Source organism: Lonchura striata, chromosome 4 (assembly GCF_046129695.1).
Source record: "Lonchura striata isolate bLonStr1 chromosome 4, bLonStr1.mat, whole genome shotgun sequence".
Classification (NCBI taxonomy): domain Eukaryota; kingdom Metazoa; phylum Chordata; class Aves; order Passeriformes; family Estrildidae; genus Lonchura; species Lonchura striata.
In genome coordinates, this window is record NC_134606.1 from 24,188,327 (window position 1) to 24,216,299 (window position 27,973).

The 27,973-nt window shown below is 36.4% G+C and overlaps 1 protein-coding gene across 1 annotated transcript in view; it reads left to right on the plus strand.

The window, feature by feature from the left end:
• GRXCR1 (glutaredoxin and cysteine rich domain containing 1) overlaps positions 1-14,402 on the plus strand; it is a 36,180-nt gene extending 21,778 nt beyond the window's left edge. The window contains exons 2-4 of the mRNA XM_021556000.3: positions 4,619-4,840; positions 12,144-12,209; positions 14,111-14,402. Of these exons, the coding sequence (XP_021411675.1) occupies positions 4,619-4,840; positions 12,144-12,209; positions 14,111-14,290 (468 nt within the window). The 3' untranslated portion in view covers positions 14,291-14,402. The remainder of the gene's footprint in view (positions 1-4,618; positions 4,841-12,143; positions 12,210-14,110) is intronic.
• Positions 14,403-27,973: the final 13,571 nt, after the last annotated feature.

Consider the following 27,973-nt stretch of genomic DNA (forward strand, 5'->3'; position numbering starts at 1 on the left):
CTGCTCAGTCTGGCAGGACTGGTCGGGGCTCAGGTAACTATGAGACCAATAGGAAAACATGGACACTTCTGCTGCTGCTTCAGTTGCAGCTGGACCCAAAAATCAGGAATAAGATATAGTGGAGAAAGTCTGAACCTAAAAATATTCATGAGAGATTAATGGTGTTTATTTTGCTTTCAGAAGCATCATGGAAACACCTGACTATTGTACAGTTTTTTCAGAGCTACTGAGAAGTCTGTTATTGTTGAAGCAAGTGTTATAGGGAAAAGGTAAATTCTCAAAGACAAATTTTAGGAGTATGATTCTCAAATATTTCACATTTCTAAAGCTCTAGTAATACAAACCAGATTTTTTTTAAAGACTCAAAATTTTCAAACAACTTGGAGATTCACATATTCTGTAATGTATTTGTTGTACAGTTACATTGACTACTGGGATTTCCTTTAAAAAAGGGTCAGTATTTCAGTGACCTTCTCTCTGTTTTATAATTTACTTTGTTTTGTTTTACTACCTGTCTTTTTTTTGTAATATTTTTCATATTTTTATATCTACATTTAGTGTCTTCTGCTCTTGTTCTCTGTGTCCTGACATTTTAGGTTTTGTTTTATCATCTGGTTTTAGTTCTGTATTTTCAACCTTTTTCAGTCCCCAGAATCCCTGCATTTTGTTCCTTATCTGCTTGTTCTATTAAACCTTCTTTTTTTTTCATCAGCAATTTCTTCCTTTCTTTTGTGATGCCACTTGATAATGAGCCCACAAATTTACCCTCATGGATGACATCACTCAAGATTTCCCCAGTTAAGGATTATATTTAGTCAGCCATGTCAGATGGATGCCAGTGGGAAGGCAGAGGGAGAGATTTCCCCCAGGTGTACATCAGTACAGGGCTTTGAACAAACTGGTCTAGTGGGAGGTGTCCCTGCTCCTGGCAGAGGTGCTGGAAGCAGCTGATCCTTAAGGTCCCTTACATCCCAAACTATTCAATGATGTTATGATTCTTTTATTTTCAAAAACCCTGACTGACCTGATAAAGAAGTCTGGAAAAAGACTGAATCAGGCACAAAGTAAGTAACGTGTTTTTTTAATGTTCAATCATGAATAGGATTGAACTGGTGAAGCAATTACTTCTTCTCTCTAGACAGAAAAAAAGGGCAGCTCTTTCTTAGGCTGGAAGTGGCAGCTCTGCTGTGAAGTGATGCAGGTCATGCTGCTGCTGTTGCTGGCTACTTGATTCTCCCAAGGAAAATGCAAGCTCTTCAGGCTGAGGCAGTAAAGCAGAATGTGCCCTTAGACTCTTGGGGAGATGGTAACATTGGGCTGCTAAACTAAGAGCTGTAAATCATGTACAAGACTACTACTAAAGCAACATTATTTCCTCCTGAAAACTTAAATCTCTTCCTTGGCAATCTTCTCATATAGGCACTTTCTCTGAAGCACAACCTTGGCCCACAGGGTTTTCCTGAATATATTACACAGTAGTTGCCACCTTAGGCCAAATGGTATCCACAAGTGTTGCTTACAATCAGAAGAGAAAAAAAAAACCCAATAGTAAAGTAAAAAGCAGATCTTTATTTAGGAGCTTCCAGGTGTCCCAGTGGTGAAGGGCACACCTGGCTAGATTTCTACAATTTTTACAAGGGTAATTATTTAGGATATCTAATGGATATGCCCGATTGGAGATTAAGTTGCCCCAGTAACCCAGCCTTGGGTCAACCCCTTGGAGTTGGTCCAAGAGCTTCTTTGCCCCACTTCTTGTTATGATATCTTAGATTACAGTTGGAAAACAAAATGTTCTTGTAGGCCATCTTCCTGACAATAAGACTAAACAGTATTTCAGGAATTTATTGCAAGGTTAGCTTATTGTTCTAATATCTAGAGGAAAACAGTAGGAAAAGTACTGGAGCTACAGCCATGCATTAGCTATCTAAAAAACTACAAATATATGAAAAATATATAGAAATCTTAGGGATCATAAGCTTCTTGCTTCAATAAGAATTCCACCTACAAGAAGTGCAAATAAGTGGTTAATATAAGTTCCTCCAAATCTTTTGATATATTCATCTGTCCAACTTCCACAGCTTTATTGAAGTTTTGTCATGCCCATTAACCAGAGAATAGCCTTCTGTTTAATTTCACCTAGAGTTTTATGTGCATTTGTGAGTTATATGAGGTGATTTGAATTTCAAGTTTGCAAAGCAAAATTGTAAAAGTTCATTTTCAGAAGTGTCTTAATTTGTTTACATTGCTTGTTATTTATTATGGCTTTGCCACAGTTCCAGCCTAGGAAGGAAAACCACAGTGTTTACTGGTTTACTTCAAGAGTGTATTCCGGCAATTAAATATTACAGTTTTCAGCCTCTATGTTGCTTAGAAAAATAAGAATTAATATAGTGTTAATATACTGTTGTTCATTAGCAAGGTGGTTTTCAGCCAGGTGGTAAGAAGGATATCTTTCCATGGTAAAAGTCCTCGCAAGGACAAGCTGTGTACATTTGTAGTACAGAAAACAAGGGTTCTTATGAAAATTTCCCTGAAGAATTGTTTAATCAATGTTCTTAAGACTTTGTAGGGAAAACAATGGTATTTCTTCACTGCCACATTAGGAAACAAGAAAGGATTAAGCATAAAAGTGTCTCTTTGTACATACCTTCCACTTGATATCTGTCTGGATCACTTTACAACTTTCCATTTTTCCATCTCTTCAGCTGCTTATTTGTATGCTGTAGGGACACCACAGTCCTGATGCTTTACCAGATAATGACTGTCTGTACCTATGCTGCCAGCCTCTGGTGTCTGGGAACAAGCAGCATTAGAGATTAGAGCTATGGAGGAACAAGAGCTTCCATCCTGTTGAATAGTTTCTCGTTCAAAATGTATTGTCACTCCAAAGAGGAAGAAATGAGGAATATGTGAAATTTTCTATTTAAGTAATATTTTAAGAAGTTCTTTTGGTTACTTATGAAAACAACAGACTCCTCTTCCTTCAGGCAACCCATGTGTGGTTCCTAAAATATTTTGCGGTATTTATATAGAGTGCTTGTCTTTTATGGAGAGAACGAGCTAATTCTCTCACTTGGAATGTGTGAATGATATGCTGGAGGAGAGTCAATGCTGCACTAGCAGTGTAACAGATTTTCAACCTAGAAAATCGCTGCAGAAAAGTAGCCCATTTTTATAAAACTTGTTCTTAAAATTGAATTTATGACATCCATTCTAAGAGAAAAAATATTGACCTATCACAACATGGTTCCTTTCCTGTATGGGAGATGAAGCAATGGCTACATATGTTGGCAATTACACCTCCAGTATTCTGTAAGTGATCTGTGAAATGCAAATATTTTTCCTGAGAACTCTTTACTATATGAAGAACATTGTAAACACCTCTCTAAGCAGAGTATACTTTTTCAAGGACTTTTTTTTTGTATTCAAGTAGTAAGTTAAATCATGACTGGTTATATTACAAAATCTGCAATGGCATCTGCACAATTAAACAACTATGTTTTTATTGTTCATTCATGAGATAGGTAAAAAATTATCTTTTCACCCATCAAGGTTCATTTTGCATACAGCGCTACAGTGTAGTAGAGATATCCTTGCTTTTTATTTTCTAACTTGTGTTTTGACTCCAGGAATACTGATAAAATTATTAAATATAATTTGCTGAATACAATGGATACTTTAGAAAGCTTGTTAATGCATTACCATCCTTTCAGAAAGCTGGGATTTTAGTTATATGTTTGAACATAGAATCTTTATTTAGAGGAATGATTCTCAGGCTTCTTGAAAATCTATCACACTCTCTTGGGGAAATTAATCCCTGTAGTATTTACACTATCTAACTGTTGTCATCCTAGAAAGGAAAGAAACAGCATAAATTTTTACATATTGAAAAGTGGGGTAAAAAGTAAAATCTGAATTGTAGTGTGAAACTTTTTTCCAGCTAGCTGCAGTAGGTTTTTGATTGGACATTGAATACACAATAAATATACTTTTTTACTGTTGTTTGGATGTTAGAGTAATTTGTTGTGGAAATACATTAAAAATTAGAGAAACAACTCTACCTTGTGCAGCAATAATCTAATTCAGCATGGAGACCTAAAGTATTCTAAGTTAATGTTTGGTCATGGACATGCTGAGGCTTAGCTTAGGCTCTCTTGAAGCAGATTGTCAATAACATCTAAGCTAGCAAGTTTAGTCTTAGTCTGGGTACTGCCAAACTGTGCAAACAGAAGTGACTGTATTAAGAGAATCAGACATCAGCAGAACAGTGTCAATTTATTCCCATTTGGAAGTCCCTCAGGATCTAAAATATATCTATTTCTTGAAAATATATGTTGACTTACCATCTCTAAGACTTTCTAAATAAGTCAAGTTGCACCTTACTTAAACAACTTAAATTGCTTTAAATTGCTGTTTTCAAGAACTTCCTTCTTCCAGTTCCATCTTCACATTTGAATAAAACTTGAATGTTGGATTGTGTTTTTAAGATGCTGGGGTTTTTTTTAATAATATTTTAACTAGAATTACTCTATACTTGGAACTTATTTACTTAAAGTAATGGGAACTTTGCTTAATGTAATGGGAACTATTTTTTTTCCAGGTCTCTACAGTCCCAGAGTTTGGCCGCATAGTAATTTATACTACCAGTCTTCGTGTGGTGAGAACCACTTTTGAAAGATGCGAACTGGTTAGAAAGATATTTCAAAATCATAGAGTTAAGTTTGAAGAAAAAAACATTGCTCTGAATAGTGATTATGGAAAAGAACTAGATGAAAGATGCAGAAGTGTCTGCGAACTTCCCTCACTCCCTGTTGTGTTTATTGATGGCCATTATCTTGGGGTAAGTAAAGCATGAACCTGTATTTTATTCTACAATTGGGAGGAGCAAATGAAAATCTTGATGAATGAAAAGCAGGATTTTAAGAAAATTAGCTACAATGCTGCAGTGATGGTAACAAGATAAGACAGAAATCCTTTCGTAGTATGCACTGCACAGACCCTCACTGATAAATTTGATCTGAAGATGCAAAAGATAACCAGGGAGTAAGAGGCAATAATACATGTAAGATATCATCTACTTCTTAAAAAAAGTCTTATTTTGTAGTTGAAACCATGAAAATCTAGAGAAATAGATATTTTTCCATATGAGAACCTGTATGTATGATAGACCCAGGAAAATGGACACACACAGCATAAACCTGTCATTTATTAATATCTGTGTTGAATAAGAGACTAACACTTTGGGGTATCAGACTTTAAATATACATTGAATTTTAGATGATGTAGTCTGTATCAAGATCTGTAATCAATTGAACATATTTTAGATACAAAATTGATTAATACTTGCTTTTAAAAAAGCCTAGCTGTAGAAGAGATAGAAGAAGAGCCCAACACTGCCCTACTGTAAGACATAAACTTCAAATGGAAAATCCTAATTTGCACACTAGTATTCTAGGACTAGAAGCCTACGTACATTCAAAATCACCTTTTCATTGAACCTGTATAATTGAAATTTATTTCTCATAAACAGAAAAAAAATTAAAACAAAAAGATTCTGGAATGTGGCACAAAGAAAACAGCTTGAAAACTCAGAGAAGGTATTTGTCTTGAGTGGTGAAAAGCTAGCAATTAGCATCAACTGCGAGGCTGTGATTTGTGAAGGCAAACTATATTTAAACACTGTGAGGTTACTGTGTTTGTACCACTTAATGCTTTCATTTTCACAAAACATTTAAGTAACAAAATGCAGTGTAACCAACAATCAGGGATAAAAGATATTGAGGCTGTAGGAACACTTTCTCCTCTTTTCCTCATCCCTTCCAAGATTTCCATGTGTTCTGCATGAGTTAGGCTTCCCTGAGCATTATAACAAATGCCTTTGCAGTCAAAGGCCTTGCCAGAGCAGCTGTAAAACCACTTGTGTGCAGAATATTAGCAGACAGTGATTTTTACGTCATTGTAGAATATGCTTTTATCAAAACTCTGATTTGAAGAGTTCTCCAGCAAAGCCACAAATAAAAGTGTTACATTCAAAAGCAGTTTAAAATTCAACAGGATTCAGATGAAGATTTGTTCATCTAATTATTATGTTAAAAGTGTAAATAGTGAGTTATGATTGACTCCAAGAAAATCTCAGTCCACATATGGTCAATTTGTCAAAAGAATTCAGATACGATTAAAATAGATTAAATAAATTATGTGCTTAACTGTAGGAAATGCCCGGATATGGTCATTTTGGTATGATGGATAGCCCATTAAGTCACTGCTAGTTGGGGGATTTTTTTGTTTGTTTGTTTGTTTGTTTGTTTGTTTTAACAGACTGTGAGAAAATTGTTTTCTAAAATAGGAATGAGAGTGTAAAACCCAATAAAGTCTCATTAAAACTCTCTAAGTATTGTATGACATTCTTTAGAGAGGTGTAGAAAAGAAGGTAAGTGAATTAGGAAGATAGCTTACTATGGAAAAGACAAATCTACCTTATACAGGTAATGAAAAATTAAATAATTTAGTGCTCTGATCTAGACACATTTATTACAGCAAGGAAATGACACTTACGTTGTTTAGCACAAGAAAACTAAAAGCATTGGGCAACTAAAAACTAGGAAAACCCCCAGATATGGGGTGTGTTTTCCTGCTTCTTTTCTTTTCTCTTTTTTTTTCCCCTTAACTTGGTGAGGTATACTGTAGTTATCTGGAAAAAACCCTTTAGTTTAATGTGTTAATTAAAGTTATTCCATGTAAGAGTGACATTATTTGTGGAAAAGCAGCTTTGCAGGCAGGGAACAATGCATGAGACAGCTCCTCTGCTCACAGAGAGCTCGTGGCAGCATGTGCCTCACTGCTCCTCCTGCACAAGGTTTGTGCCCTCCATGCTCTCCACTAATTATCATCATGGGAGGCACTGCTGCTTGCTGCAACACCATTCTGGTGTGCTTCAGCTGAGAGGAGATGTGCTTTAGCATGATGAGAAAGCCAAGTTCAGCGTGAGCAAGGCTGACATGGGCAGCACTCTGTGCTGCGAGCAGAGCGCCGGTGGCTGGCAGGGCACTGGGGAAGGAGAGCCCCAGGATGAGCCTGTCACTTGGACAGGCTCAAGGGACCTGTGTGCCCTCATTCTGTTTGGTAAATGTGGCAAGCCCCACTCTTTTAGGCAGTTATTTCTCTGTCTTAATATGTCTTCACAAGAGAATGTTAAATTCATTCATTTAGAGAAATAAGGAGGGGTGCATGTTGAGAAGGTCTGGCAATCAAGTATTTCCCCCCCAGCTCTGTCAATTCACCTTCAGAAGACAGTGCATTGTGACCCCAAAGGGTGTATGTTGGCTGGAACCTGTGCCAGGCTTGTGTTTCATTAAAATGCAATGAGAACTAATTACAGAATTTGGTCTTGTTGGTAATATGGATATTTCTATAATGGTTTTTATAGTAATTAACTTCTGATATACAAATGAAACACAGAAATCCCAAAGCCTGGTGTGTCAGTAAATAAATCATGCAATATTTTCCCCTTTTTTTATTTTGTTTTTATTTTGAGTATTTGTTTCCTGAGAAAACCTTTCCTGAAGGAGATTGCATGGAGCAGTACAAAGGAGAATCTATATTGAGCTATGCAGCTTTCAATGAGTCATAATGAGAAAAAACCCCAAGCCTGAAATAAAATATGAACAGTTTTGAAAGGTGAAAGATTATTCTTAATGAGATAAAAGTTACAAAAGCACCAAAACCCAGCATATGTACATCTGATAGAGTATATTGTGTCCAAGCTATTCAGAAGCATGGACAAAGTTGTTTGAGCATTGCAGGCTGTGGGGATAAATATTCACTGTGCTGTGGAATTTATCATTGCCTGCACAGGGACAATGAAACAAATCCATGACTTGGGCAGAAGCAATAAAAAAAATCATATTTAGCCCCTGTCAAGGAAAGTACTGCATGCTTCAGTACAGCGGGGCTTTTAATCTTCTCTTTTTTTCAGGATTGACCCATTGTATTTCTTGACATACACTGTCTAAATATGGAAATTGCTGTTTCTTTCTGCTGCTCTTTACCGGCTCATCTAATCCTTCTTTTTACCTGATGTTGTCTCCATCTGAAATGGAATTATGCCATCTGCTGGGATACCAATGCAGAATAAAAAATTACTTCCAGATAACAGAAAGCCACACAGAAAAAAAATAATGGAGCATCCATTTACTCATATATATACTCTTATTTAGAATTGTTAAAAGTTTATGTATATATACATATATACATATACATATACAAATATGTATTTATGCTCCTGGAAAAGGGATGAAAATAAAACAGACAAATAAGTAATTCTTTGTAAATATGTTAACTCACAGCATAATATTTAAAAAATACATGTATTTTTTTCACTTGCAATATGATTGAATTCCAGCATTCATTTGCCATACAAGTGAACCTTGATTTTTTTCAGATATGTGAATTTAAGACTGTTTTTTCTGAAGAAAATATCTCCAGTTTAGTTTTCCCAGCTAGAATGAATGCAAAACAGCATTAGATTTATAGTAAAATTATTTTATTTGACACACTGGTTATGATCCTTTCCAAAGAATAATGCGACTGTTTTTGTAACTGACTTTTAGAAAACACATGTGTAAAATATGTTTTTGTGAAAAAGGAATTAGCAGTTTCCTTATAGCTGATTTCCAGTGGTCATATATATATTTAGTTGTTCTCTGCATTTTGTTAAATACATTCTTCTGGTATTCACTTAATGGGAGGATATGAATGGTTCTGTGCCTGTAAAACTATTATTTAATTATTGCATTCAGTCACCTAGGCTTTTCCCACTTGTTTCCTCCATTCTTCAGTTTAGGAAACAAAGGGTTCAATCGCTTTTTACACATCAATCTTTCCCATTCTTTGCATACCAAATCCAGAATTTCTGGTGCTGGTGCTGTATTGCAGCATCGATTGTCTCAGTTGATGAGCAGATTTGCAGGCAGTTATTTGTAACCCCTGTGTACCTGCGCCAGGGGGCCCCAGGCTGTGAGAGCTGTGATGCTGTGGGCAGGGACAGGACATGCACAGCCCTTGGAATGTCCCAGTGAAGAACGTGGGCCAGTGATGGTGAAGTGTGTGAGTGCATTTTTACTGCCTTAACAAGAAGCCTTGCTTATGTGCTTAGCAAAATAAGAAACAGGGCATGCAATTTATCTGCACTGCAAATGTGTCCACCAGAGGGATGTTGTGGGACCTTGCTAATTTTTCTCAGTATATAAGGAATGATGTGGAAGAGAGGCTGCTTTCTAAAACCTGAAGGTATTCTAGTAAAGCCAAATGCAGAGTCATATATCTGTGTTTATTCCTTGATGAAGAATTACACTGTGGAAATGGTTTATATCCAAGATAGGCAGCAACAGACAGGTTAATTGGCCAGACAGAGTTGGGGCAGTAGAAAACTTAGTGGACCTTGTCCTAAATCTACAGTTAATGTGAATTTAATATTTGAAATATGATGTTAATTTCTGGATGTTCTCAAGGGAAAACTGGGAAAATAATTTCATTAATTAAAAGGGTCTGGACAAAATGCTGAGTGATTTAGCCTAGTCTGTGTCATTTCCTTGCCAACGGAATATCTGGCTATAATCCCTGGACTCCTCCAGCATGGTAGAGATTCAGCAAAGTTAGTAGACAAAGGATTCACAGGCTTGTGCTTTGAGATTTGAAAAAATGGGTAAAAAACTTGAAAATTCACCTCAGTGAAGATTATGCCCATTGTCCCTCATACTCCTTATGTTACTCTCTGGAGGGACAGACTATTTAAGGCTTCACATACCTTTCTGAGTAGTTGTGGACTGAGCATAACCTAGGAAGAAAAAGAAAGGCATCTCTTTCTGGTCAGAAAGCATTTATTGGACTTAACAGCTGTGTTAATTACTTTATTAATTATGGATTCTGTGTGCTAAGACTCAAAGATCCAGAGGGAAGGTTAACCTCTTCAGGCTTTTGCTTATATTTCACCTGGGGCAGCCATTAATCAGAGAAGACAAAGTGGCACTTAAAAACATCAAAAGCCACTCTGATGTTTGGGTTTTAATTTAAAAATCATAGCTTTCTACTTTGAAAGGAATCCAGCTGACTGACTGAATGTCATCAGAAATACAAATCCTTAAAAATATAAATCTATAATGGGAAACCTGTCAAGCTTTTAATTACTGTATTGGAAAAGCCAATTAGCATTATACAACATCATGGAAACATAGGGCAGAAGTTACAGGAATGCTTTTCCTTGTGGCAACAGAGAAGAGACCTTTTCCTAAAGGGTGAAAATTGAGGCTTGTCCAGCTTAAGAAATTTGGAGTGCTGCAATCCTATCATCAATAAAATTGCAAATCCTTAATGTCTCTACTTCAGATGAGCAGCAAAAGGTTTGGCTTAAGCTGCTGCAGTGTATTCAAACCAATACTCTGTGGGCTGCCTTGGCCACATTGCTCCCATTGCCTGCTTCCCTGTGTGAAAGCAAAGATGAGAGGACAAGCATGAAAGGGGCCAACAGCCTGCTCAAACCTGCTCTTCTGGGGACACAGACAGCCTCATGCACATGCTGGAGCTGGTGCACTCAGTGCCCATGATCTGTAATGGATTTCAGTAGAAAAGTCAGCACAATAAGGCTAGCTCATCAGTCCCCTGTCATCTTCCGTGACTAATTAACTGCAACTAATTACTTTGTGTGAAACTTCTTTTTTTTAAATCTTTCTTTGAAAGTATAACACTGTAAGAGTAATGTTCACTGAAAATGTGGCTTTCCACATCCACTAAAATATTAGCATTTTCCTTATTAACTAAAATCATCAAACACAGGGCCAAAAGTGTTTGCAAACCTAGAGCAAAAAGAATCTATAGGGAAAATAACCTTAGTAGGGTGTCATGAGAAGAGCTTTGAAAGGTTTAGTTGCCTTTAGTTGGCTTTTGGGCTACACACTTTTAGCCCCAGTAGTTCCCAGCAAGGTTCTGTGAAAAGCTGGACACTTAGAGGTACATTAGAGTCACACATATATTCCCTGTTCTCACCAGCAGCTTTTTCTGTACCTCCCAGAAGCCAGGAGAGGTGCTGGGGCTGACCATGGGCAGTTCAAACTAATGGCACTTCTGAGATGCGTGCCAGCATCCCACTGCAGCTCAGCCCTGTGCCAGTGTCCCAGCACACCTTTTAGCTAAGGCTGGAAGCAAACCCAAAGACAAAACTTAACAATGTGGAAATGCAGGGTCCAGCAAACTGAGGCAGCACAGCAGCATGTAATCACCATGGGGTGAAGATGTGGCCAATTGCCCCAGCAACAAGCAAGGCCTGTGTATCTGTGCCTCAGTTTCCTCACCTTTTGTTGGTTTCTGGTTAAAATGTGTCTGCAAATATTTCACAATAATTAATACTCAACGAAATTGGTTCCCTAAGTGAAGTATAGATGTTCAAATATGGTGCTCTAATTAGAAGAGACGGGAACAAAGAGTTCCATATCCTCCCTAACACTTTAATTTTTTCTGCAGGTCTCTTAGCAATTACTTACAGGAGGAAAAGGTCCCCAGCACTTCAGTAGAGCTTTGGCTCAGGACACAGAAACCCTAAAAGGCCTAATGTAGTCAGACTAAATTATTATTACTTATCATTGTGTCTGACTGTAATGTTGTAAGAGTGTTTTCATTAGTCTTTTTCTCCTTGTGTTGTGCATTAGGTTCATTATGTCTTAATTCAATGCTCAGCTGCCAGAATATTTGAAATACAATCTCCTCTTCTCATTTTGCTGCACTCTCTGATGTGTTGTATATTTATTAAATTGTAATTTTTAAAAAATAAAAACTAGAAATAGTTCTTATTCTGTCAGGAAATATACTCTATAAAATAAGGGGAAGAAAATCAGAATTTCTAAGCTGTGGCACATTTTACAGAAAAGGCAATGTCATACATCACCTGCTAACAAACTTTAGGCATTACTATCAGACCTGTGATTAAATTCTCCTCTCCTTCTAGCTTTACTAAGGTTGACCTAATTGCAATATAATTAATGTGAGTCAAATTTGTCCTCAGTCTGTTTAAAATTTCAAGTCTAAATCTTCTAATCATCTCTGTTTTTTTGCACTGTAAAATGCCTGATATTTTCATCTTCTTTTCCTAATAGGGTGCTGAGAAAATTTTACTAATGAATGAATCTGGGGAACTGCAGGATCTCTTAACCAAAATTGAGGTAATTGTATTTCTGCAAATAATTAAAGGGGATATACATTTACTACTTGTAATCAAGTAGATTTTCTTTTTTTTACCATTTCCTTTTCTTCTATTATAAACTGATGAACCCAAATGCTTTTTTTGTTTTACTCTTTGTTGCACCCTGTTTTGGGAATGAGGCCCTAAATTGTTATTACCTAGCCAAATGTGTGTCCTAATGTTGGGACAAAAAAGTACATATATAGGACAAACAATGTCAGACTACAGGAAACTGATAACTTCTCACTGAATACAACCACTGCTTCACTGCCTTTTGGGGGTGTTTTGGTCTGTTTGGTTGGTTTGGGTTTTCTCTTTCTCTCATTTATTTTTTTTCTCAAAAATGAGTTCATTGCAGTTGCAAGGGGCAGTCTGTTTTCTTCTTTGCTGGAGATGCAGAAAGTGGTTCCACAAACTGCCATCTGTTCAAGAAGGAAACGGTCATTGTTCAAGAAGCTGAGCTAAAGCAATTTTGCTTTGTTTTAATAACTTTTGTTAGTTCTTTTAACTACATTTAACGTATCTGTACATTTACAAGCCCAACAAGCAATAATGAATATAAAGATTAAAAATATTATTCTCCTAAAATTTTGAGATTATTTGCAATGATGTTCAATGAAGTAAACAATCATCAAAAATTATGAAAGATTGGAGCACACCTGAGATAAAAAGAATGTTAATTTTACATTAAATATTTCCAATCGTTGTCCCTGGAAGAGCTAATAGTAATAGGAGCTGTTTGCCTTGTGAAGAAGAACAGCAAGTTTATAAGCTACAGAGCAAAAAGAATAAGATGCCTTGTTTGCATGTTCATCTGAGTTTTCAATAGATTAATGCAATTATTAATGGATTTGCAGAAATATTTTCATTTTTTCTTGATGATGGTCCAGATACTACATTTTCTGTGGGTATTTTACTGTACTCTGGTAATAATTTGTCACTAATTTTAGTAGTACATAACTCCTCAGACTAACAGTAGCAGGAATTTTATGGATTTTTATTCTTTGTGAACAAACCTGCAAAGTCCTTACTCAGCAGTGCAATGCTAAAAGATGTGGTGGTAAGTACACAAAGTGGCATACCTTTCCTTTCTCTGATTTGAACTTTAAGGCAATCATTAAATAAACTAGCTGCATTTTCAGCCAGTGAAATTTAAAAGTGTCTTCAAAATCTCTTCTTCTATGCTCCACTGTCTTTAATCCAATAAAAAAATAGAGGAAATTTATTGTTTTACTTGGGAATTGGGGCAATTGAGAGGCCTCAAACCTTCCTTCTGGGTATAACTGTTGGACACTGATGATCTTTCTTCTTTACTCTTAAAGCTTTAGCATTCTACACCCATAAATTTGAATACACCACTTATTTCCTTGACTACCACTTGTCAGAAGCTATGAATGGCTTTTTGATATCATCAGCTTTAACTGTAATAGGTATAATATGTTCAGCATGAGCATGCAAATGCTGGAAGTCATAATATCTTAATGTACAGCATAGAAAACATAGCATCAGCATAAACTGCCTGGAGTTTGAAGTCAATCATTTCAATACCTCTAGATTTAATCTAGATCTAAACAACAGCCAAGTAATGCATGCAAGCTATCCTTTCACTTGCTATTTTGGCAAGCATAAATGCAGGCTACAGAGGTATTAAGTGACCAAGGAACCTGCAGGGAGCTTCTCTGACACTGCATGTGGATCTGGCCAAAGGAAAAGGCAGACTTACTGCTCTTCCATGGTGGCTTGCCATGGGATAGAGTGGTGGGTCTTGCCCAAAATGGGAACCAGGATGTGTATTTTCAGCTGTCCTGGAGTCCTCGTTGTTCTAGACCTTATGGTGGTTGATGAGGTAACAGTTTTGTCTTTCTTTCATTCTTTGAGCAGAGAGTCCAGCACCCTCAAGAGTGCCCCTCTTGTGGGGGCTTTGGTTTCCTGCCGTGCTCAGCGTGCCATGGGAGCAAGATGTCCGTGTTCCGGAACTGCTTCACAGACTCCTTCAAAGCCCTCAAGTGTACTGCTTGCAATGAGAACGGGCTCCAGCGCTGCAGGAGCTGTGCAGGCTAAAAACGGCATCTCCGCATGTTCAAACACATTTTATGGTACTGCACCCTTTGTAATATGTTGGTTTTTTTTTAATTAATCAATTTATCCAAAACAGTCAATAAAAATCCATTTGTTGTATACTTCTGGTTTGAGTATTTCAGCTTTTTAATCTTCAATTGTTGACCATATCATGAGCTCTAAAATACATCTTTCTATTTTCCTTAGCGATTTATAGTCTGGAATACTTATCACATATATGAATTCTTTCTTTTTCTATATGGGATCATCAGCAATCATATGTGGTTTTGAGTAATGCACTGAAAATTACAGCAAAATGAAGGCTAAACTTCTGATTAATGAGCAGTGCTGTTTTCAAATTCAGTAAGAATAAAGGTACAAAATTATTGTTGTTAGACAAAGTTACATTTAATGTAGATGTTCAGAAGCACTGTAGTATCTCAGAGCTTCAGGCATCTGTTCCCCAGGAGGGCCCAAGTCTATGCCCAGACAACTCCAGTACTGTAAATGCCTTTGCCAATGTTAGTGGGTTTCCCTAGCACAAACACAAGAGAATTAGTCAGCAATTAGCCTCAATGGACTGTGGGCTCTCCACACTGAATACATTCCAATTTGGGAATGCATTACCACAGAATACTTTTTAACAGGGTAACTTTAGTGAGACATCACCAGCTGGTCATTCTGACATTGCACATCTGCCTCATGTTCCTGCTGTCAGTCTGTACTGGCACAAGTAGTAGAAAGGTATTAGAAAGCACCTTGCTGAAATTAGTGTTGGCTAGAAAAGGCTTCCCTGGTAGTCATTTCACCCTGCTCAAGCTGCATTAGCAAGTGTTGAGTATGTAATTTATGCTTCATTCCTCATTCTTTGTAAAGTTGCGCTGACTGGGGTTTAGATAAATCGGTTTGCTTTACTATATGTTGTTTATTCTGGTTTGGTACCCCATTTCCCTTCCCTCTTTCCCATATAACCTTCCTTAATTTCTCTGTGATGAAAAACTCAGGTATGCTTTCAGTCTTTTTGGCACAGCACAGCTATGGTATAAACCAGAATAGCCACAGCTGCACAAAACACGGCTTGCAAAAAAAAAAAAAAAGAAACCTTCTGAAAACCTTTGTTTTTCTGATGCCTTATTTTCCTCACTGAATCATTAGATATCTTTCCTCCATCTCCCTTCCACTTGCTATGTCTAGAGGTGGTAGCTGGTGCTGAAGAGCTGGACAAGTTGAGCTTACTTATGTCTTCCAACATTTGAATCTAAGGGACATATGCATATTCTATTACACGTTGAATGTGCAGCCCTGAAAGTGCTTGTACAATCCTACTGCTCCTACAGATTCTGCCTTAAGGCTCAGAGGGAACACCTGGCTCATCAGCATAACATGAGAGGGATTAAATTTTATACAAAGGCCATTCATAATTCTTAGCAGCACCTCAGCTATGAAATTCTGAATTGCAGATGTGCTTACTTTTTTACAGCATGTGTAAGAAAAAAAGAAAGAAAATACATTGCCCTTCTTTTATTTAATAGTCATGTGCTTTCTATTTCTGGCTTGTATTGCAGTCCAGACAGGCATGATACAGAATTAAAGGGAGCATAAAGCAGAATACTTATGATTAGAAAGTCATCATTTCTGATGCATGAAAACAAACTTTTTTTAGTTTTTAACTTGGTTTGGATATAAAGAATGAGAACATTCACAGTAGTAAATACTGAACTCAAGATGGCATACTCAGATTCATCCTTGAGGGAAATTACTAGTGAAGAAAATGCCAGTGCATTTGTGATACTGTAATTCCACAGCCTTCACCCCTGAGAGGACATATTGCCTGATGAGATGGTTCATATCACCATTCACCCCCCATTTGACCAAATTACTATGACTTGACAAAGTATGCTAAACATTTTCAGTTTCACTGAAAACAAAATTTCTTCATTGACCTGGAAGAAGGGTTTGAAGTTGATCTTGTTGCTATTCAGGCAATCAGAAAATTACTTCTCTTCAGAGTGAAAGAAATCCTACTTCTTTCCTAATTTATCTCTAGGGGCTGTGAAAGTAATCTGGAGAGACTGTCCTAGCCAAGGCTCTAACCCTTCAGAGGCACCTAATGCCAATGGGCAAAGATAAGGCAAAACCTCCTTGGTTGTCTTTTTAGAAGAAAACATTATGAAAGCAAAAGGTCAAGTTTTGCAGAATCTCTCCTTTTCCCCCACAGGGAGACACAGGACACCTAATGCTGACAATAGCGTTCTTTAGGCACTGAGTATTTGCCAGTGTACTAGAAAAGGATTTTACCCCTCCTTTCTCACCAATTTGAATTATTAGCTTTTTCTCTTCAGCTTTATTTTTCTTGTAACAACCTTCATGAAAAACAAAACTTTTTTTTTTTTTTTTAAGGAGATATTTTTTCATGTATTGTATACAATCTCTTCTAGGGTTTTGGGTCTGGCTTCTCAGCTCTCCCCAGCCATTCTAGAAACACTAAGTGTGGTAGAATGACAGCATTACAAAGGCAAGCCCAGGGGCCAGTTGAGAAATATGATGGTTTCTAGTATAAGAGATGCATCAGGCACCTAGCAATACAGCTTTTAAGTCATTCTGAAATAAAATGAGGTATGTAGGTCTGATTTATACCAGTAGCACATCTTTACTTCCAAGGAGTTAGCAGCCATCTCCTCTGCTCTAAAAAATAAGACTCATTCAATCTTTGTACAGGAGATTTTCTATTTCTAAATGCATTAAGCTCTGCTTCTCTTGTTTCTGGCCCTCATGACAAGGCTGAAATAAGGATCCAAGTAAATGTTCTCTACCTGGCAGCTCAGCATATTGACCTATATGAGAGCTAGTATCAGAGAGCAAGGTAATCCTTTGACTGTTTCCTTGCAAAAGTTTTTATGAACTTAAGAAAGAAGCTCTAATGTTTGGAGTTTCAGTCCAGTAGCTTGCAGTACTGTTTCCAGTGGACTACATATCTGAGCATTAGACCGTTCTTTCAAATTTAACTCTGTAGAGAATTTTGCTGTCACAGGAGCAGTGTAGGTACACAATTTGTGGTAATTGGGAGAGGGACTCTGGCTGAGCCTCATCCCCAGTGGGTGCAGCTGTGAAAAGCAGGTGAGCAGCATTGACAGCAATGAGCCATGGAGTGCCCAGGTTAGTGACCAGTCACCCAAGGGAACAGAGGGCACAGAGGTGCAGTGCATGAACACGAGGGGTATAAAAGGTTGGGCTAAAGAAAGGCAGACACTTGAAGCCCTCTGATGTAGTGTGGTGTTGCTCTGTATGGGCTGAAGTTTTTGGAAGTTATGTGATGGTTCTCTATGTGTTTTGCCTGTCTCAACTGCAACGTGTGCTGTGGCATACACCATGACAGAGCATATGCTCTGTCACAGAAAGAAATTTTCTTACTCTAAATAATGAGGACCACATAAACCAGGGTGTTCATCCTCCTCCTGGTTTCTTTCTTTGTAATGGGTTATTTCAGAGTAAATTTCTTCTCACTTACACTAAAGACTAGGAATTATAAATTTTATTTAATATTACACTATTAAATAAACATTTGGTTTTTTCCTGTTGGAGAGTAGTTTGCTCTTTTACTGGACATTAATTTTCTGGGGGAAAAAAAAATCTGGGGATTTTCAATAAGAAATAGTGCATCTGTTGATTTCCATCCAAACTCTTTGTTTCCATGTGATATTCTTTCTAAAGATACCTAAAAGAGACAGACTGTCTTATGTGTCAACAGCCTACTGTAATAAAATTTTTTATATAAATTTGGAATGGTGAGAGTTTCTGCAGGCAGCAATGCAAAAACAAGCTTAGCCTTTTATTTAAAGCTAAAAACTACATAAGGCATAGATCATACTGACCTCTGCACTTAATTCTGAAGTTTTTTGACCTCAGACATGGTCCTGTCAAATCAATGACAACCATCCTACTGATTTAAATTCCTGGTCTAGCCTATCTTCCTTTTACAAGTCAAGTGCTGTGAAATATAGAATTATGTAATTAATGCTTCACTGCATAAATTTACAATGTATAGTATAAATTCCTCTTCAAAAGTAAGAATGAGATGTCTTGAAGCTCTCCAAGATGTTCACTCACTCCATGGTTCATTTCTCCTCTGTGAACTCACAATAATGAATGAAATGGATCTGATAGGTCTTGAAATAAAACAAATTAACTAAGCTGCAAGTAAACATGTATTGTAAGAAAGCTTTCTGCTTTTGACTTCAGTGTCCTGTGAAAAAAGTATCAAGAATTCCTCAAGAATTTTGGAATTTTATTAATGAAAATAAGGAATGACTCTTACTGACATGAGTTTCATAATTTTCATGAGTGAATAACTAATGGAAGACACTTCAGGTACTGTTCCTAGCTATTGCCATTGTATAATTGCATTAAAATGAAGTGTATTCTCTTAGCTTGAGATACATTATTTGGCCACAAAAGCATTCAACAGGAAATATTTATGCTCTAAATAATTTAGTAAGGAGAATTAAGATTGCTTATCTTACTTTAAATAATTTAGAGATGATAGAATAGACATTGTAATCCAACAATAACTTAAAAAGTAAAAATTATTAGAAGTAAATATTTGTTTAATCCAATTTCTTCTAGCATTAATTTGCTTAGGGATAGTGAATCAGGAGATAATTGCTTTAGAGGGAAATGACTGTATAAAGAGCACTTGCTGTTTGAGCTTCTAGCTTATCAGCTCTACTTTGAAGAATTGGTTTCAAATGAGTTAAAAGGTTTATGAAAACCAGTAAGTTTTCCATTCAAGGAAAACCACACTGCAATAAGATATATACTGATGTTGTCTCTTTGTTGTCTCATATTTTTGCTGCTGATGGGAAAAACCTCTTTTTGTAAACAAAGGTTTATTTAAAAGACTCCTCAATGTCCCAATAATCAGAATTTATTTCAACAAAAATAATTTTATTTTAATGACCTGAAATTTTGAAGTTTATATAAAAGAAATATGCTATAGGGTAATGCCCTTTGGCAGCTGACAGTTATATTTTGATCTGGAGAAAAAGCCTGTTGTGACAACACAAAACAAGCAACAGTTATATGACCAGTCAGAAGAGTTGACTACAAGTTGCTATTTTCAATATTTATTGTGATCTGTTCAAAGTAGGCAAATAATAATCAATAAAAATTCATCAAGCATCACCATATGAATGTGAGCACTCATCAACTTACTACTTAGAAGTGGCTATTTTACTTTATAAATATTTAATCTAGTGGATGCATTCTTGTCTGTCAGATACAGGCAAAATTCTTTCTAATTTCAAGTCAGGTAAATTATAAATGAGTGAGGATGACAAATACATAAAACATCATCTAAATGTGAACCCTCTCTGAGCTAACTCCCAGTACCAGCATTCTACTATTATTTTGGAGCTCTGCCCCTAATTTGAGCCAATATCTGAGACTTTGAAGAGCATCCAGATACTGTCTTGCCCTCAAACTTTATTTGCACAATAACTTTCCTCATATTGCATATGGAACTAGGACAGAGTAGGACAGGAATGTTGTGCTCCAGTAGAAATCCTCCAAACCTGTGGGATGATATATTTAATCCTTGTGTATCAATAGAGCTGCACAGGCAATGAATGCTTTATACTGCCTCAGGGATCCAACCAGGCAGAGTGAACATCAGATCAATACTTCAGCCTGCAAAATTAAAGGACTCAGTAAAAACTTTTTTTTAATGTATAAGCACGAAGATAATAAACAGTCATCATCATTACTCTTATATTTGAGATAGCGCAATCATTGCTTTTAGCATTATAAGAAAATCATCCTGCCTCTCATTACAGCTTGATGGTAATAGCTGATGCTGATAAGTTTTCCTTTCCAGCATAATCACTGAGTAAAATTTACTAGAATATTATCAAGCATCAGGACCATACTTTTAAACATAACTAGAATATTATCATTATTATTTCCTCCATCATTTAGGCTCTCTCTCAGAAAAAGCCAGAATAACCAAAGCAAGATAGCAGACAAACCTATCAGAAAGTTTAGTCTGTAATCCTGTTCCTCAGTGTTTTAGAGAGATGCATTAATGTGTTTTCTGTGGGATGCAGAGTTTCCCAGTGAGGCTGTTTGCTATTTGATGTTGTACTCTTGTGATACCCCCAAGAGTACACACAGTGCTCCTAGACAGGTGGTGCTGTGCTGCCTTTTTCCTCATCCCATGTTCTTTTACCAGTTTGGAACATGATGATCCTAAATTTTCCAGTCTTTATTTTGTGTTTTAAACTAAATATGCACATCCTGTATCAAAGAAAAGTTAACAATTAAACCATCTCCTTTCTTTATAGCCACCAAATCTCATCTTGTAAGACGTACTTCATGAACAATATGGTTTCAAAACCCTGGAATATTTTTCCATATTTATTCTCCACTCCTTTATCATGGCTATAATGGCAATAAGTCTTTCCAATTGCAGTTTATACTTCTTGCAGTGCATCTAATGTTCAATAATGCCAAATTTGTCATGCCATACCTTATGCCTACCTTCAGACAACTTGGTATATCTGCTTACAGTATGATTTATAGCCTCAGGGCCTATTCACAAATCCTATTGTCCTCCCTTGGATGTTTTCTAATTTCTGTCTTTGCTGTACCATGAATTATGGTCCACAACACCTTGCTATACCATAACTTGGTTTTAGAATTTGATCCCAGATCACTTGCTGCATCCCCTCTTCTTCAAAATGTTTATCTGTCCTGCTTAACAGAGGTCATTTTCCCCACCTTTCTCTCCTAAATCCTCAACTGGTGTCACCTTTGTCTTTCATATCTCCTGACAGCCACCTCAGAAGGGCTATAAACTTCCTGTAAAGTGCTGTCTTCATCCAGTACACCTACAGAGAAGCAGGATAAAGCCAGACAGTATCTTTTCAGCTTAACTTGAGATTTGTTTTTTTTTTCAAGTTATACTAAATGCCTGAAGCACTTTTTTCCTAACACAGCATTTCATATTGACAATGAAACAGATAGAGGACTTGGCTGTGAATCTGAAAGTATTTAATAAACAGAGAAGATCAGCACAACAATTCTGAATAGTAAATCAGATTTAACATACCTGTTTTAGAATCCCAGCTTGCCTCAGAGGCAGAGAATCTACATCTCCAGATAAAAACAATTTTTATTGATGCCCAGAGCGATGTAGATGCTATCAGGCAGAAATTCGAATACACTAAGTCTTCAACACCTTAAAAAAAAAAAAAAAAATTATTTTAAGTATTTATCTTTCTTAAGTATAAAGTTTTTCCAAAAGCTTTATTCCTGAGAACCTAAGCCTCCATCTTTCCTTCCTCTATTGATGTTATTAGATACCTAGAAATAATTAAATGTTAAACATAGATATAAAATCTGCTTTAAGTTTAAAAATCTAAGTGTGTATTAAAATAAATGTGTTGCAAAGAACATTAAGACTATCTTTTTGTCACAAATTTGTTCCTAATTTGCAGCAGGTTCTCCATGTCATCACCGCTTATTAGGGTTAGATGTCCACAGTGACATGATAGTAGGAAGTTTGGTAATATTTTTTATCTTTATCAGTATTTGATTCTATGACATGAAATAACTATTAATATCTTCAGCCTTTACATTCTGAGTGGTTTTATTTTGTGATAGTACAAAAGGATCAGACTATGCCTACAGAAGCAAAGATTTGCATTTCATAATAATAAAGGCTGTCACGGTGTTTTGGAAAATTTTTCAATTTTGAACATTGCACTTGTTACAGGTTTTTTCTTCTGTAAGCTGGAATTGAAACTAACTGTCAGTATTTTGTCACTTCACACAGAAATATGAGAATATTTCAGCGCTTTTTCTACTGACCAAATACTAGAAAATGCATCTTATCTGTGAAGGACAACTGTTACCTTTATTGCAAGACAACACAATATTAGCCAGATATTTTATCTAGTTGAAAGAAAAATATCTACCACCTTTCAGGGATGAAATAGTTTATACATTTTGCTATTAAATGAAATCAACCAAATAAAGGTTTATTATCTAACTGCATTTTAGCTTCCTACTCTCATGCACATTTGTACTAGAACTTGTATTTGCAATCTGCTCATAATGTTTGCTTACATTTGAAGGAAGATTATGAAAAACTGAAAGCATTATATTTTCCACAAGTAGCATCAGCTATAGCCCAAGCCCTGACATAGTTAAAATCAAAATTTAGACAAGTAAAGCCCTATTTTATTCCTTTCTTTCTGTAGAAAAGAACTTGAATGTTTGTGTCATTGTACACAGCAATTTGTTTTGCTACTCTCACAATGCCACATGCCCTTCACATTTTTATTGCAAAATTCTCAGAAGTGGGCCCAAAGTAGAAGAGCCTGTTTCTGGCACAATACTTGTGAGCTGCTCTAGACTCTGCTGGAGCAGACTAGTTCACATTATCCATTAGTACTTTTAGTCCTTTGTGAGACCTGGGGAAAGATTGCAGCACTTCAGCAGAGATTTTGGGTATTGTCACGCTCTACATGAAGCCATGTTTTCTGCAGCCCACTGTGAATGAGTTTTGGGTGTTGTGGGACACATTGGCACCTCTCCCAATATGCATCTGTGAATTGGCCAAAATATGTGTCATAACTAGGAACACATGATAGATCTTAAGTAAGGTTTCTGTGTTTCACAGAATAAACATAACTACTTGTCATGTTACCCAACCCAAACATGATTACCCTGATTTTCTATTAAAGTTTTGAATTACTTTATTTTAGCATTTTACTTTATACCATCTATTTTAAGCTTAGCAATTCCTACTAGTAAGTGTGTATAGACCTACAGCTCATAAAAGAGCTTCAAATAAGAAACAAATGCTGCCCTTCAAAACTGAAAATAAAAATAACATGAAATGCAGTCTCTTCTCAGTAACCACTTCATGTCAGAAAGAAATGTGGAGAGGAACATTTTTATCTGTCCAAATTATATATTTAATCAGTAGCAGTGGTTATACTTACTTAGTAGAAGATGACTAGTAGTTACTTTATATGCTGCAAGAACAGTCAGAGTGATTTTTCCTGGACCATGTGCATTCATGGATACTGTAGGACAATCCTTCTCATAAGGTCCCATGTTCAACCGTGTACCTCTAGTGCTCTCCAATAATATTCCACCTAGAATGTTTAAATGTCAATTCTTACAGATGAAAGAGGCTATATAATCTCAACTCCTAAATTAGTGAAATTTAGCCTGTTAAGTAAAATTAAAAAAAAAAAAAAAAAAAAAAAGCTTGCCTGGAAGAAGCATAAGCTATGTATTCAGTTTTTTAAATATAGCTTTAAAATAATCACAAATAAAGGTCTCCCCACAAACGCATCAGTTCACATTAGACATTTAATAGTAATAAAAATCATGCCATTTCAAATATATTTATCTGGTAGTTTTCTGGGCTTTCAGTCACTGCACAAAGGACAGGCTCTTCACAACCTTTCTGTTCTCTTGCCCATATGTATCTCATCTCAATAACAACTTGAATGCTTTCTCTTCCACTATGTTCTCAGTGGCACAACCTAACAGTGTCTTACACTGACCTCTCACCTTCCTCTCTAAAGTTCTGGAAGGCTCTTTGTTACCTTTTACTGTGTCTGCTAACTTTTTCGGTTTTCTTTCTATTTTGGATATTCTTTAATTTCTTTCTTTTATGCCAAAGAACCTTGAGTTTTTCACGGAGACCTGGGTTTGCCCTTTCTGAGAGAAAATGCAAAGTGCCATTCTGGTCTATGCTGGGGCAGGATAGCTTCAGACTCATTACTCCTTGGATACAGAATTATATGAAAGTATGAGATCTTGCCTAATTTGTTGTTTGCTTGACTATTTTGTTCTGGAAGGCAACTATGAGACAACTCAAGTCAATCTTGTTACTCTGCATAGTGTCCCTTTGAAGTACACAGTGAAAGTTTGGTTTGGCATTGGCTTCTTGACCAGTTTATTTTAGGCAACCTTGATTTGTTTCTAATTTCTATGTCAGTAATCCACCACAATAATTAAATAAGCAAAACTTTTGTTCCTGTATCAAAGTTAAATTGTGTAACATTTAAATTCCTAATGATTTGAATAATGAAAAGTTCTTTCAGTGCAAAGCACTACTGGCATCACAGTCTCCTTGTGTAAATGAGCATTAATTTTTTTCTTTCCATTAGAATGAATTCATTTTTTTAACAACAGGAAAAATTAACCTGATTAAATTTATCACAACCTTATAACAAATGGAAATTGCTGCTTCAGTCCAGAGTCAGTGATCATGTTAGATGCTCATTGAAACTAAGAGTGTTCTCCAAAATGGTATTTAAGTAGCTTTGATGTGCAACTGCACTAAAAAGTCACATCTCTGGTGACACAATGGTCTTGTTGCCTGTAATAAAAACCACTGAAGTTGAGTTGCATTCTAATATTAACTGTGAATGTCCCTGCTGTGAAATTGTGGTGTTAGTGTTAATTTAGTTTTGTCTTTCTGTCCTACGATATTGGAACAAATCACCACCCAGTACAAAGAAATTCATAATAGCTACATCAGAAGCCAGGTCCTTCCTCCTTAATATAACTTAATTTATACATAATTTTTTGTTTCTGGGGAGGAAAGGACTGAGTAGATTATCTCTAAAGTAGGAGCAGTCTGTTAGGCAAACCAGAATAGACAGTGAGACTGTGAGACCTGTAATGGGAAAAAAATATGATACATGATACTGTAGTTTCTTTAAGTTATGCCATGGAGCCTTTATTGGGTTTCTAGCAAGTTTAGATTTTTTAGCACTGTACCTTCTGCTGCAAACTTTGTGTTACTGTAGGAGATCCACAGCACTTGAGCTTGGAAATGCAGTTTTAGAATAGATTTTCAGCAGCACTGAGCTCTTTAACAAGAGAAAGGATTTGAGACTATACACAGTAATAGCTGTAGATAAGTCAGGCTGGGCAGAAATATTGCCTAAATGCCTTCAAAGTTATTTGATCTGGAGGTAGTAATTTGTTAGTCTATTTTTACTTCATGGGGAAAGGTCATGGAATCCTGAAAAATATTGCTGGAAAAAGACAGCCTGCACACAGTAATCATGCAAAGATCACATGTCTTCTGGATTGAATGCAACAGAAATTCTGGCACAGCACAAGTGATTTTGAAAGACTTAAAATAATCCTAAAGTAATTGGCATTACAATCAAAGGGGCAGAAGTGTTATTTAATTCTAGGGAAAGTAGAGATATATTTGGGGAACAGTGATTAGCCAAAAGTTGCCACTGCACGTCTCCAATCATACTAAATGATGTAACTATATACATAAGATGGAGATTGCTGCAAATTAGAAGTTTGATGAACAGGAGTGAACAGGCAGTGAAACCATTCTTGTTTTGTAGTGATGATGAACTTAAAAACCTTTGGATTTTAAGTTCCTGATGAAAAGTAGATGCTGGTTCCACCTCTCTTAATCTAGGGGATTGCTCTCTCTAATTTCAGCTGCTTAAAGCTCATGATTTAAGTGCATATCATATATCACAATTTGGATGATCAGGCTGAATTTTAAAGATGCAGTAGAAGAATTCCCCTTTGAAAGGGTTTCTGCTGATCCAGTACCATAACTCAGGTGCCAAAGCTATGCAAATTATCATAGGATCACTTGTCCCTAAATATTTGTTTGTGTTTTCTTGGAAGAAAATACTTTCTGCTTAAATCTTTCACACCTCTTGTCTCACGTGGCCATACCACCTGAATTTACAGCTGGTCCTGGCCTATTACATTACCCAGTATATCAATCTGAAATATGACACAGGGGAACTATGTAGCCTCTGCAATATGACACACGTTGGAGCCATTATGTCAGCAAGTCATGATGTCTGTGTAAGGCAAATAAAATATTGACTATCAAAAAACAAAACTAACACTGGTCTCAGTTTTTAAGGTTCCTTGTCAGCTTTAGCACACATTTATTACAAACCTAGAAATCAAAAATAACATTTCATAATATATGGGGGATTGGCTGGTTTTCCATCCTCAGAGATAACACAGTAAGAATCAGGGAAATAAAATAAATAATTTGTCAATTGCTAAATTCTTGAAACATAGTAAAATAAGTAGGTATTAAAAGCTAAGTCTACTTTTTCTCATCTTGAACTAAAAAAAACCCCAAAAAATAGACAGGATTTACTAGTAGGGCAATACATTTGATTGATTGTTCACAGTAAAAAGGAGAGCATATCCTAATTACAAAAGATGAGATTTCATTTCAGAACTAAAATGATTATTTGGAATACATCACATAAGTTTAGAAGCTTGAAGAAAGTGAAAAATAATAACCCTCTTATCTAAGAAATTCTAAAAGCTCAAAGTTGCCCTTCTTACTTCTTTAGTCTTTTGGCAAATCTGGACTTATTGGCAAAGCTGTTGAGTTTCTTTAGCTTGAGCACCTCTTGAAGGATTTCTTGAAGCACCTTTCAGAAAAGTCCAAAGTGAGGACGTAAGAGAACCGGAGTGCTCCCCTTTGCATTCTCATCACTGTACTGAATTATTAAGGTGGAGAAAAGGCAGGAAAGAACCTGTCTTTGGCAGGATGGAGATTAATGCCTCTTTTAAATCTGCACCATTTCTTATGAGTGCCTCATGTTTGATTTTCCTCACTTGGAAAGCACAAAGTGGTGTGTAGGTGGGAATAGAGTCAAAAAGTCCTTTGCATGGTTTGTACTAGGAACTTTCACATCAGGACAGCCATTTCTGGAAGTAAGAAATACATGGCTTCTAGTGCTGGCAGTGCACCACAGGGATTAGAAGAAATATTGCCAACAATATACAAGAATGCAGTGAAACCACAAGTTTGATGAAAACAGCACCTGGAGGACAGCAGAGGAAAATGTTCTTCCTAATATTGCTGTAAATGAGAACCCAGCAGAGTAGGTAGATGTCCATGTGGGAAATGTTGTATATTATCAGTGAACTTCTTTCCTGAAAACATTTTATTGTCAGGAGTTTTATAGATACCAGAAGCAATTTAAAATGGTTAGAAAGCTTCTTAATGACTATATTGTTCACACATTGGGCAAAATTTGTGGTCACACTGGGACATCTAGCGATACCATGGACATGTTTTTACACAGTATTACAGTACACTTTTGTCATATTTTTGTCTTTTCTGAAAGTAAAAAAATGCACAAAAGCAAAATATCTGCAGGAAACTGGCTGAACTTGCTGGTTGCTTAAGAGTGTTTTCTGCAGTCCCAGTTGTTTCTGTCCCAGGCAATCCAGTGCTGTAAGCTTATCTTCAAACTCTCTTTTATTGTGATGGCAAAATTGTCACTGCTTTTCCCAGTGCTGTTCTTGCTTCTTGAGGGATAAATCTGTGTACCATGATGTAAGAGGGAAAGATCTGTTTACTTGCCTGCTGCTTTCTCTGCTGGCAGCACAATTCCCTGCTTCCCTATTCTGCTACTCAGAAAGCTTGTGTCACTTTGTTCAAAAATGAATAAGAAGAAAAAAGGCACAGTAATAATATAAGAGAAACAATTTCTGTTTGAATAAGAAAGAGAATATGTTGTCCCCAAAAATCTTCAGGACACCATAAGGTTAAAAGTGGAGGACAAAGCCTCCAGCTCTGGAACAGTGGTTTTATGTTCCCAAGAATAATTAGCTGCCTGTGGAAAAGGGCTGCTCTTTTTCACA